This window comes from Dendroctonus ponderosae, unplaced genomic scaffold, assembly GCF_020466585.1.
Source record: "Dendroctonus ponderosae isolate FM_Combo_2020 unplaced genomic scaffold, Dpon_F_20191213v2 Dpon_F_20191213_3, whole genome shotgun sequence".
Classification (NCBI taxonomy): Eukaryota; Metazoa; Arthropoda; class Insecta; order Coleoptera; family Curculionidae; genus Dendroctonus; species Dendroctonus ponderosae.
Genome location: NW_026018508.1, coordinates 15,635,158 through 15,648,280, shown reverse-complemented (window position 1 = coordinate 15,648,280; position 13,123 = coordinate 15,635,158). Strand labels below are relative to the sequence as shown.

The window sequence follows — 13,123 nt, the reverse complement described above, 5'->3', positions numbered from 1 at the left end:
ACTTTTTGATAAATAATTCGTTCTTATTGCGAAATGGGAGCACTATTTATCAATCTGTAATAAAAGACGTGAGGAAATTCTGTCTTTTTTAAAGAAAAAAATTTTTGAGGCAATATACCCAAAAAGAAGTTTGTAAAAATATGAAGCTTCATAAGCTAACAAATATTCAAACTGAATAGAAATAATAAAAAGCATGTTTCAGAATGCAATTGAAAATAAAAAACATCATTGGTTGAAAGATTAGGTTCACGCAGATTTTTTGTACCCGGCACTAGTATGCTTCGTTATCTTTTTTTCTGCAGTAAATTACACGCGCCTTTTTTATGAGCAGGTCAAAAGCACTTTGGCCTCAATACTGACTGCACGTTTCTTCCCTGAACTCTTCAAATGGTAACTCAACTTGCAGTTCCATTCTCAGCGGTAAAAAATGTCTTGTTGCGGATGAAAAAACACTAGTCGACTTACCTAATATGCGATTGATATCAACATCAGTTTGGGCTACCTCGAACGCTTCCAGATTCGGGGTGTGTTTTTGATCGTCATATCTGATTCCTAGTTTCTCCATGTACTCTTTCTGGCTCTTCACTCTCATGTCGTACTTGATCTTTAAGTAGAGACACACCCCCATCACGGTCATTCCCAAGAATATTGCCACCATCACGTTCAAGATGATCATCGCCGTTTGGCATTCAACGTTGAACATTTGCGCGATACCTTCGATGGCGCATACTGGAGGCGGTAGCTTGCCGTCTTTAGGCACGTTTCCTGAAACAGTCTAAAATTGTGGCGATTTGTTCCAGAATGGCAGTTCAATGGCTCACCATCGCTTGTATACCATCTGATCTTTTCCGAGATCACCTGCAGTTCGCCGCCCAAAATTTCCGGCTTATCGTCCGTAAGATCTGGGTAGAATTCGCCGATAAGATGGGTGTCGTTCTCGTACCATTGCAGAATTTTGATAATCGAGAATCTTGATGGGCCGCCGCGGAACTTGATTCGACCGGAAACTCCATAGAAATCGGTTTGCTCGATCATTTTCACCAATTTACTGCAAATGCTTAAGGTTAGTAGCCGATTTTTTACAGCCAGATCATCCGACTCTTACTTAGTGGTGTTCACTGAATGGATATCGGAAAGAGCTTCGGGATCAACTTTGGAGAGTTTGTCTAGCGCCAAAGCGTACACCCAAACGGCATCATAGGCAAAACCACCATAATCAGACATAGCGTTCGGAGGGGATGCATGTTGATACGTTTGATACCATTCGCCCACTGTTTTGTTTTCTTGCATCGTCTGATTGTCCGGTGCATAATAGGCGTGCGTCATAGAGAAATATCCAGTGATGGCCTGAAAGTATCAAAATTCAAAGCCATCTGCTTCAATTTAGTTCTTGGCTGGTACGCGATCGGTTTGAAAAAAATGATTCTTATAGTTATTTACGTATCTTTTAAATTGGAAAAATTATCGTTGAACTGTACTCTTAATTTGCAACCCGCAGGTTCTACCAAATCGATCAAACTGAGTTTGATATGGGAAATCGGGAGGGAATGGGAATCTTCTTTACGATAAGCCGTTTTAAAATCAAAATCGTAGTAAAATACGATTTCCCATGTCAGGCTCAGTTTCTGTGGCGTTTCTTGCATCAATTAGTAAGCAGAAATGAATGGTAAATCACACCTTGCCCAGATGTGAAACAAAAGTGTGATGAGTTAACTTTGGCAGTCCGATTCCCCACAATACAAAACATCTGCTTATATTTATTGCTCGCAGAAAACTACTCTGCAAATAAACCACATTGTCCATGATAATTGGCGATGGGTTGGCGACCTACGCCATTATTCACAAACAAGAAAATCTATTTGTTGCATGAGATTTATTTTTGATATAGTTTATGACGCATTAGGTAATGTGGAGTTTATAAATGGATTCTAAAAATAAAAATGATACTTGGTGTATTTCAAATGCCTTAAAAGTTAGGAGCGTGGCCCGCACAGCCATGGCAAATGCGTTCAATGTGGCGAGTTTATCCAAATACCTTAATCATTTCCGCTGTTGTACAGTTGACGGTTTCGTTCTTATTCGTGTTGAAGTAGTCTGTGTTGTACCAAGTACTGTTCAGCCACATTGGCAGGAACCAAACGTATCCCTCACTAGCAGTCATGCTCAATTTGTAGGCTTCGCACATTACTTGTCGCGCTATTTCGTCTACGACATCGGCGATAATTATGCGCGCTCTTTTGCTCTTCAGATCCTCTAAGTACTGGAAAAATATAAAAAAGTTCTATGGATCCAGTGTTCGTTTTTATGGACAAAAAAGGGCACCTCGTTCAAAGCAGCAGAGTGTTTAGTAAAAATTGTAACTTATTTGCGCTGCTTCTTGTTTCAAAAGGTTTAAAAAAACCATGGATGAGGGTCTCATGTTAACAAACCGAAAACCGATTAATCTTCCTCCTCCAATTATTGTTGATAAATTAGATTAGAAAGTAGGCTGAAGTGTAGGCTTTTACTGACGTGCCTACGTTATTTTTAAACGCGATTTACCTGACGCTATTGCTATTTAAATGAAGGCAAGTTTAGTGCCATTGAACAGCCTTTGACCCAAACTGGCAGATGATAATCGGCCTATTGTCCGAATGTGTTTTGCCATTTACGACCTATCGATCCGTAGTAGAATAAAATTGCATCAGTAATCGCGATTGGGCAATCAGAAACTTGGTAGGCAACTGCATTTATTAACTCACTCTGGTCATTGGTTCAGTCTCGCGCTCCCTTGGGAACTTCTTGTTCGCTATGAATGTGATGCCATTTTTCTCCAACTCATCCTGCATCAGCGAAATGTACTCCGTGTACTTTTGACCATCTTCAGTCAAGGCCGCCACGCGTTTCCATTTGAAATATTTGAACAGTTCCTGGTATACGTACTTGTAGTGCTTGTTTTCACCTGAAAAGAACCAGCAAGATTAATTCGGTATTGATAGAGCTAAAAAGGATTTTGGTATCGGGTTCAAAGTGTACCTTGATGAAATGGTGAATGCTCACATAAAACCCGAATGGTTCAGAATAAGGCTTGTTTCAAGCCTCTCGTGAGCGCAAAAGGGTGCAATGAGAACTGGAATGACTAGATTACTGGTGTGCTTGAGTACGAAAAGTGTTACAAACACACAAGCTTTTGGACGAAGATTTCAAGTTAAGGGAGAGAGGAAAGCACTTTAAGAACGCATGGAAAGGACCAATAAATGTGCTTGTTATTGTACTAAAGAACTGCATCGACTCACCAATTGTCCGAAAGAAGAAAGGATATTTCTCCCTATTGGAAAAGCTGGAGCCCTCTGCACTGTATGAAATCACCATAATACGATAATGTCTGGAGACGCCAGCTAGAGGCTCGACTGTGTCGGAACAAGCTGGACCAAGTACGCCGACTAAATTCTTGTAGTATTCCTGATCGACAATAAAGTCGATGAAGTTTTTCATAACGTTATCGGCCCTGCACATTCCGTCAGTGATGAGGATTTTCAGCGAATATCCATTGAGAATGGTGCTGTTTTCATTGATGGCTTTCATTGCCATTACAGAAGCACGTGCAATGCCTTGGCCGGCGTACGACGATCCAGACATGGGAAAAATACCACCTGGATAGCAGAAAACAGTCGGTTCTGGCGGTTTTGCCATTGACTGGCTGCTTACCGATATAAATAATATTCTCCTTGCTGGTTTGCCAGCCCAGCCAGGTGTGATTGTACTGCTTCATCCACATGCAGGCGATTTTCTTGTAGGAGAGATTGCGGTTTTTATCGTACATATCCATCAATGTTTTATACTGAGGAACCTCGAACTTGAAACTTCTCAACGTCTCATAGAGTGGCTTGGCCGAGGTTTCCATTTTGTTCCAGGCCACTTTGACTAATCGATGCATCTCGTACTTGTACCCCACAGCGTCCAATTGTGTGAACTTCATTCGCTCGCCACTTTCAAAGGAAACAGTCACAAACTGGCTGTCGTATAAGATCACATCGCTGGGCGTCCAACTTAAAATCACCTAGAATTGACGCGATTTCCATTATAGGGATTCAGTTCAATTGAAAATCAATAAACTTACCAAACTTTTGGGGGCAAATAATTTCGAGGTCCCCTTGAGATAGTTGACCGCATTCAACAGATTCGGCCCCAGAAATAAAACCTTCACATATAAATTATTTTCCCGAATGTGCAACAGCACGAATTGCATAGCACTCCATTCCGAAGTGAGCAAAACTGCACAAATTTCATATTCGCACTGTTTGGGCACATATAAACTCCTCGTGCAATTGGCTGCAGGGCACACGTATCTGCAAGAAAAAACCCCCAATCTTTCAAAAACGTTTTCCCAGTGAGTCACAGTGATTGCGTGCAACTATTTAGCCAAACGGCCCCAATTGCGCAAGCATAATCCCCGTCGGCCTGCATTAAAACAAGTTGGGTTTATTTTCGCGAATGCGATAAACAACTTAAACTATTATGACAGTGCATGGTTGCATGTGGGGCCGGAATGGACGCGGCCCCGAATATACTGCTAAGATCCAAACAAATAACACACTGTTTATATTCAGGATGCAAAATAAGTAATCACGGTGGCCGCTAATTAAAATTTGCGAAATTGGATCGTGAAAATAGCATGTCGCCTGCATTAGAATGATAATAAATTCGTTGCTTAAAACCCAACAGTGTAACTAAGAAGTGCAATTAAGGGTCCGGTGCTGTTGCATATTCATTTCATTATAAAACTTTTCCTAATAGCTACTGGGAGATGAAAATTGCTTAAAGTGGAGTTTTTCAAAAAGCATATTGGTTTGCGTCATTTCGAAATACAAAGCGGCACTGAATAGAGGCTGAAAATTCCTCTCATTTGAGGTGTCACAAGACCCCCTTTCCATATTTGTTTCAGCAAACATACTTGGCTGATGCGTTCATTATGTAATGAATGTGCGCGTTTTTTCTTGGCCCGAACAGTAATTAAATTTCCCATTCAACAGCACAAGGGCGTGAATGGACTGATCAAGCGCCGAAATGAGAACCCGGGAATAACCCAAACGGCTAAATAATGTCCTCCAATCAAGGATCAACGACCAATTCGGTGCCTTGTTTTTGACGGTAGTTGTTTACTCGCAAATTTCGCCCGTTCAATGACTAACCATCCAACCCAACCTTGTGTTGTTTTATTACGCGGAATGCTAAACGGAAATTATAAATATTTATAAATTGATCGCTGCCGGTATCTGCCAAGCCGAAGACAATCCTGGCAAAGGTTCGTTTTATTGTCGCGAAGATTCAAACAACACCAAGTGATTAATGCGTCTGGGTTCACACATTTCGAAACCAAATCCCACCCACTCCGAAAAATTGACTACTCACTCTTGGTTGTCCCGTTGCTTTGTATAGCCTTTAGTGTGCAGAATTTCCAAAAGACTGTCGGCAATGTGGAAATTGTCGACAAACTTTCGATCGCGAAAGTGCCGCCAATGAATCGACTTGATATCGGACATATTGTCCGGATTAAAGTAGTTCTGGATCGGTTTGGTCATGCTGATTGGGATAAACCATCCAAATCGTCCAGGCGGCGACACGCTACCGCATTCCTTCACCAAGTCCGTCACATAAGTATCATAGTCTGGTGATATCCAAACTTCCAAGTTGATGGTCGTGTTGGCTACCCTGAAAAGATTAAACATGGAAGTTTTCAACATCAAAAAACAATCTAAATATAAAAAAATACAAAATTATTGGCCAAATAGCACGCCAGTGAAAGAAAGTTCTTTTTTGGCTTGCAATTTCAAATAGTTGATTATTGATTCGGTCAAAAAATCGATCAATTGGAGGAGGTGGAGCAATGGCTAGGCCACCTCGACCACCTGACCTGAAGCCTCCGGATGATTTTAACTTGTGGGCGGAAAAAAGGGAAAAGTTCCTTTTGAGTCAACAAAATGCTTGCGCAAATTTTTGCCAGTTCCGATTTGTGCTGCCACGACGCCTAAAAGCTGAAGTGTGTTTAGAATTCCTCGCAAACACGCGATTTATGCCCATGAAAGGGCTCCACCTCATTTATTTCCAATATTACATCAAATGGATCAATTGGAGGAGGTGGAGCAATGGTTAGGCCACCTCGACTACCTGACCTGAAGCCTCTGGATGATTTTAACTTGTGGGCGGAAAAAAGGGAAAAGTTCCTTTTGAGTCAACAAAATGCCTGCGCAAATTTTTGCCAGTTCCGATTTGTGCTGCCACGACGTCTAAAAGCTGAAGTGTGTTTAGAACTCCTCGTAAACACGTGATTTATGCCCATGAAAGGGCTCCGCCTCATTTCTTTCCAATATTACATCAAATGGATCAATTGGAGGAGGTGGAGTAATGGCTAGGCCACCTCGACCACCTGACCTGAAGCCTCCGGATGGTTTTAACTAGTGGGCGGAAAAAAGGGAAAAGTTCCTTTTGAGTCAACAAAATGCCTGCGCAAATATTTGCCAGTTCCGATTTGTGCTGCCACGACGCCTAAAAGCTGAAGTGTTTAGAATTCCTCGTAAAAACGTGATTTATGCCCATGAAAGGGCTCCGCCTCATTTATTTCCAATATTACATCAAATGGATCAATTGGAGGAGGTGGAGCAATGGTTAGGCCACCTCGACCACCTGACCTGAAGCCTCCGGATGATTTTAACTTGTGGGCGGAAAAAAGGGAAAAGTTCCTTTTGAGTCAACAAAATGCTTGCGCAATTTTTTGCCAGTTCCGATTTGTCCTGCAACGACGGCTAAAAGCTGAAGTGTGTTTAGAATTCCTCGTAAACACGTGATTTATGCCCATGAAAGGGCTCCGCCTCATTTCTTTCCAATATTACATCAAATGGATCAATTGGAGGAGGTGGAGCAATGGTTAGGCCACCTCGACCACCTGACCTGAAGCCTCCGGATGATTTTAACTCGTGGGTGGAAAAAAGGGAAAAGTTCCTTTTGAGTCAACAAAATGCCTGCGCAAATTTTTGCCAGTTCCGATTTGTGCTGCCACGACGTCTAAAAGCTGAAGTGCGTATAGAATTCCTCGCAAACACGCGATTTATGCCCATGAAAGGGCTCCGCCTCATTTCTTTCCAATATTACATCAAATGGATCAATTGGAGGAGGTGGAGCAATGGCTAGACCACCTCGATCACCTGACCTGAAGAATCGGGACTTACAATGGACGTTTCCGCACAAGTGCATACTCTCCTTCAAAATGCGCTCACTTCTCACCCAGCGCAAAGATCAACTTGCAAATTTCACAGACTGTAGAAGACACTTGAAACTACAACTTCTGCGAATACCAAACACATATGAGGATGCACGTGGCCCGTGCTTGCGAAACGTCAGGAAGAAATCAATTTTCACGGCGCGAGAAAAATTCACCAGTTTGACTGGTTGACTCTTTCGATAATAAATAAGTAGGAAGAGAATATTTGTGTCTTCTGTTGGACGGTGATTTTAAAGAGCGCGAATTCCACTCGCGCTTGACTATTGTGGTTGTTTAATAATTAAATTACAATTATCAGACTGCGAACTTTTAATCTAATTAAAAATCGGCTACACAAATCGATTTCTGCGTTATGACCACAGTGCGGCACGCCCAAGACCAATTGTTCCCAACACCCAGTTTTCTTTCCAGTTTTTCGTGTGCATGCATGGCGCAATTGCCGCATTATTTTCAGTTTTGTTCAAGTCACGCATTTAACGCCGCTTAAGAAGCAAAAAGTTCTGGAAATCTAATGCAGAAAAAAGCGTTTAGAGTTAGAGATCGTATCAGCAGTTAATCGCGTTTAGCAATTTAGAAATATAAAAGCAAATAAAAATATATTTCGAAAGAAACCATCCTGTACGTATGTATACATAACGCAATTTATCAAATTGCAAAAGCTACGATAAGACCCTTTAATAACCTTTATATATGTATAAATGGCGCCAATCCTCCACCGATTGTCTGTTTCGTAGATTTCTGTTTAATTTAATTGAATTACGGTCGCCAGATAAGATCATGATGTTGATGCCTGGCATCAAAAACAGCGCACAATCTACTTGGTTGGCGAAAACAAATCCGAACATATCGTAGCAATCCAAATAGATAAAAAACATTGATCGAGTTTTTCAATGGAACGACAACAATCAATGCAGCTGTTATTTTTATGTTCCATACGGTTCGATGAATAAACTTGCTTTAATTATTGTAATGACATTGACCTTTACATTGTTGTTAGCGCAAAACTTTAATCAGGGACGTTTACAAAATAAAAAAATGCCTTTGGAAAAGTCGACTTTGATTCGGTTATCTCACGAAGAGTTTGTCGAAAAGTATTCGCTTGTTCTGTACCTACATCAAATAATTCGCTAGACGAAGAAGTTTAGAAGCGCCATATTTATTAGTAGCAGTTTCTTTTCTGGAGAAATTCTTCTGGAGAGGGCAAAAATGTCTGTTTATATGACGGGATTTGGATTGGTGTAAAACAAAAGCCTGTTTTTTAAAACTGCCGACGTTTCGCCTGATTTATTTAGGCCTCCGCCGGCCTAAATAAATGGCGAAACGTCGGCAGTTTTAAAAAACAGGCTTTTGTTTTACACCAATCCAAATCCCGTCATACAAACGAGCACTAAAAATGAGAAAACAACTATTTGGGGTTCCTGTAAGAGCATGCAAGATCATCACTACATCGAAAAAGGTTTTCTGGCATTTTTTTCTTATTTCACATCCATTTGACCCAATAGTTGCGCCACAAGTTGTTATTATTTTCGGCGTATAAAATGACTGAAAATGTATTTAATTTTCCTTTCTATGGCATTGTTGAGTTAGTGACTGTCCTATTTGAGATTAAGTGAGATAAATTTAGTCTGCCAATATGATTGCGTTGCATGAAAGCGATGCGAAAAATCGCCTAGTCGACCTTTGATTGCATTATTATCAGATATTAAATGATGTGAAAAACAATCTCGATAATCTCGAAACGCGTAATGTAACTTTCCATCACCAACAAACGTGTTTGCCCACTGGCACCATATTGTTTTTTCATTATCCACAAACTTCCTAAAAAACTGTCGAAATTTATACAAGCAATTGAATTGGAAGTGAAAACAGCAAATGCGGGAAAAGTTGCACAAATATGAACAGCAACAAAGATTATTCTTTGAGAAAGTGAATCGTAAGCTAAGAAAATTTCAATTGTGTCCCCTTGAAGTGAGTTGGCGGGCAATTTAAGCAGTTCCAATGAAATATTCAGACAACAATCTTTAAGTGGCTGGAAGAATTTGTTATCAGTTCAATTAAAGACGTCATCACAGTCTAGCAGGCAGCATGTTGCAAGCTGAACAGGTGAACACGCGATTAAAGCATAACTAACAACAATTTCAAGAAACCAACAGAAAAAATCTGCGTCGTAAGGCGGGTGGAAAAATAAAAATTGCGTCGCAATGTACTGCCAGGTTACTTTAGATGCGAAACGCCAACAGGCAAATGATCGAGTGAACCACCAATCAAATATTTATTTCGAGAAATTATTATATAAAAGGAAAAAGAAGGGCGAGTTTTGCTATGGGAATTAAGGGGTCTGGACACGCATTTTGGTATCGTCTATTCCTCCACTTACAGAACATATGTGTCGGTCATCCGACGTAAAACGTCCATGGTTTGGAAGTCGTCCCGTTCATGAACCACTTTAATCTTCGCGTAACCAACGACTTCCTTGATAAAATAGTAGAAAACCCACGTGCTCAATTGGTGGGTCATGCGATCAGACGTTTCGATCTTGATCTCCAGCGACGTGCCATTGTAGTCGAAGTACTTTTTCGGGTTCACCTCTGGAAGGAAAATCCACATTGAGAAGCCAGAAGCGTCTGGAATAGTTAAAGTTATCTCACCTGGATAATCTGTTAGACATCGGTCAGTATTGCTGCTGGCCGCTGCGATAAACACCAAGCTCATCAAGAGCAACCACAGCCTATTCATGACGGGAAATATTCTTTCTGCAAGCAAAACAGTACATTTTTAGTACAAAAGGAAATGGGAAAATACCCAATATACATGCAGTGAAACCCCCCAGTGAAGATTTCGGATTTAAATATTTATAAATCTCATTTGAATCTAGATGTTTTTGCCTCGTTTAGAGAGTAGTTATAGAGTAGCATTTAGTTCATGACAGTGCGTTTAGTGAGCGGGTTCCTGACGCCGTCTGATGGGTTATTGGAGGTTTGTTAATGTTATCCACGTGTGTTTTAGTTACACGCCGACAACAAAACCCGTGGCAATAATAAAAAAATTATCCAATAACATTATTCTAATAATTTCCGAGAATCGCCACACAACAGTAGCTGGCTGTGACTCTTCGCTAATGAACTAGGAAAACGGTAATCGACAGCAGTCAATTGTCCGGTTTTTCGAGAAAAAAAAACGGCGAAATTCCCTGCAAACATGTGGAAATCACGTCAGATAATCCGCATAGTTTATTATTTAGAATCCTTGGCCCGGTGCCCAATAGTGCGCCATTCTACATAAACACCGCAATTTGCACGGTATTTACCGTAACGTCGACGATTAGCTTACGACATACCGAAGTTGGTTGATGCAATTGATTTAGTTTGGTTCCCCAAATGGAATTCAGCTGCATCAAAAACAGTGAACACTCTGTATAGGTCAGCACCTTGGCTGAAAAGTGATAATGAACAACAATCAAGTACAATGAAAATAATCAATGAAACATTATAATAGACAAACAAGTCCACAACAACAAATAATTCAAATGAGACTTATTAAAGTTTATTAAGTCGGTGATAGGAAAAGGTTTTGCTGTGAGGACGATGGGAGCGTGGCACAGGGAGTAACAGGCCAAATTTCGTCAATTATTTCTTTATTAATTCGATTCGTTACAATAAAAACCGTCTCGGACGGTAATTTCGGTTGTTAAGTCGATTTCACAGCGGACTCACTTTATAGGAATTAGGTGTAAAAAGTAGGAAAAAGTGAACATATTTTTTCCTACTAAAAAGCATGAATGTCAATTTTCTGAAAAGTTCATTCAGATCCCGCATCATTCTGATTTTGCACACATGTTCAATATTGAAGTTAAAATGAACGTTGCCTACGCACATACAGGGTCTGTTTAGAAAATTCGTAACTTTCCAAATAAAACGACTACCAGCTTGAAATTGTCACAGCACATAGACGAAGGATGAATGTTCAGATTCGGAAAAGTTCATTTAGATCCCTCGTCATTTTGATTTTGCACACATTTTCAATATTGAAGTAAACATAAACGTTGCTCCGCACATACAACGTCTGTTTAGAAAATTCGTAACTTTCCAAATAAAACGACTACCGACTTGAAATTTTGACAGTGCATAGACCAAGAATGAATGTTAATTTTCTGAAAAGTTCATTCAGATCCCTCGTCATTCTGATTTTGCACACATTTTCAATATTGAAGTAAAAATTAACGTTGCCTACGGACATACAAGGTCTGTTTAGAAAATTCGTAACTTTCCAAATAAAACGACTACCGACTTGACATTTTTACAGTGCATAGACGAATGATGAATATTCAGATTCTGAAAAGTTCATTCAGGTCTCTCATCATTCTGATTTTGCACGATCAACGTGTCACTTGCAGTTACCAGTGAGCGATTGCATTGAACAACCTCGCATATGCAGATGACAGTGCATTGATGGCAACTAGAAGAAGCAACTGTTAAGCTCCACTGTATGAGACGATGGAGAGCGAAAGGGAATGACGAACGAAATTGAACTGAGTAGCAGACGGTGCGTCAGAATCTAAAAATGATGCTCCGAAAAGTTGTTTACGTTTTCCTATTTCTCGTTATCTCCGATTATGATAATCTTGTCTATAATCTTCCGCATGTAACGACCTTGCGCTAAAGGCAAGTGTCGCTGTTTGCAGTAATCCCACGCACTAATTGACATCGTCTGCTTAAAAACTTTTCGCACCAATTAACCGTGCAATTTTTGACACAAATTACCAGGACCGATCAAAAACCCATCTGACAGCTTCACGTGAGTGGCATAATATTGTGCATGATTAGATGCGGCAATTGCTTAGACTGGTTTGCTAATAAACCGACTACTTTATGGCTGTTTTGTTCGAAATGTTCGATGATTCTCCATTGCGCGTACTTAAGTGCAGAAAAAATAACGATAAAGGTCAGATATGTTTGCTTTTTGATATGCGATTGTTTTAATTGCCGACTGGCCAGATAAACAAAGGATTTGTAATAAGCTCTACTATTCTCACACTGCATCAGAACAGGCAAGTTAAAATAGAAAATGCGAAAAATCCGGAAAAATCGCCCTATAAATATGCACGGGAGCACTTAATCTAGTATCAGCACATGTAATTAGTCATATTTGCTTAGAAGTTGAGCGGCATTAGCATAGACAAACAACAAAGAACATTATTGTGGGAGTGCCTGGTTGGTTTATTTTTACTTTTGCGGGAAACAGAGCAAATCGGTGGCTTTCATTAAGAACAGCAACGTTAAAAGAGAATGAGCACACCAAACATTGTATATTCGTTGTGAGGATGCCAGCCACGTGTGCTTGCGAAACGTCCGGAAGAACTGAAATGGAATCATTAAATTGGTGAGTTTTTGGGCCGTTTTGGTCGTCGTGGATTCAATTTCTTTCGGACGTTTCACAAGCACAAGCGGCTTGTATCCTCAGGGGTGTTTTGTACTCGCAGAAGCTGCATACCCAAATGTCTTCTACCGTCTGTAAAAATGTCAAGTTGCGCCTTACTCTAGGTTAGAAGTGAGAGCATTTTAAATGAGAGCGTGCAGTTGTGCGAAAATGTTCATTTTTACCCCAACATTTATGAAGTCCGATAAAATTAGGATCCACTGCGATCTGAATGAAACTCGCCGAACCTACAGACCCAATGTATTCTACAGCCTGTCAAAATGTCAAGTTGCGCCTTACTGTAGGTTAGAAGTGAGAGCATTTTAGATGAGAGCGTGCAAGTGTGCGGAAATGTGCATTGTTAGTACAACATTTATGAAGTCCGATAAAATCAGGATCCAGTGCGACCTTAATGAAATTCGCAGACGCTGTAGACCCAAATGTTTTCTA

General features: G+C 40.4%; 1 protein-coding gene across 3 annotated transcripts in view; it reads right to left on the bottom strand.

The window, feature by feature from the left end:
* The window catches only part of LOC109538529 (atrial natriuretic peptide receptor 2), a 40,596-nt gene that overhangs the window by 5,657 nt on the left and 21,816 nt on the right, over positions 1–13,123 (bottom strand). For 2 of the 3 annotated variants that reach the window (XM_019905788.2, XM_048664602.1), the window contains exons 2-12: positions 9,907–10,011; positions 9,636–9,846; positions 5,392–5,691; positions 4,100–4,328; positions 3,688–4,039; positions 3,276–3,632; positions 2,742–2,941; positions 2,036–2,260; positions 1,106–1,347; positions 822–1,048; positions 466–765 (exon numbers count right to left, since the gene is read on the bottom strand). In XM_019905788.2, coding sequence (XP_019761347.1) covers positions 466–765; positions 822–1,048; positions 1,106–1,347; positions 2,036–2,260; positions 2,742–2,941; positions 3,276–3,632; positions 3,688–4,039; positions 4,100–4,328; positions 5,392–5,691; positions 9,636–9,846; positions 9,907–9,994 — 2,731 coding nt within the window. In that variant the 5' untranslated portion in view covers positions 9,995–10,011. Of the gene's footprint in view, positions 1–465; positions 766–821; positions 1,049–1,105; positions 1,348–2,035; positions 2,261–2,741; positions 2,942–3,275; positions 3,633–3,687; positions 4,040–4,099; positions 4,329–5,391; positions 5,692–9,635; positions 9,847–9,906; positions 10,012–10,595; positions 10,691–13,123 lie in introns of those variants that run through there. The other variant, XM_019905789.2, reaches the window with a different exon arrangement.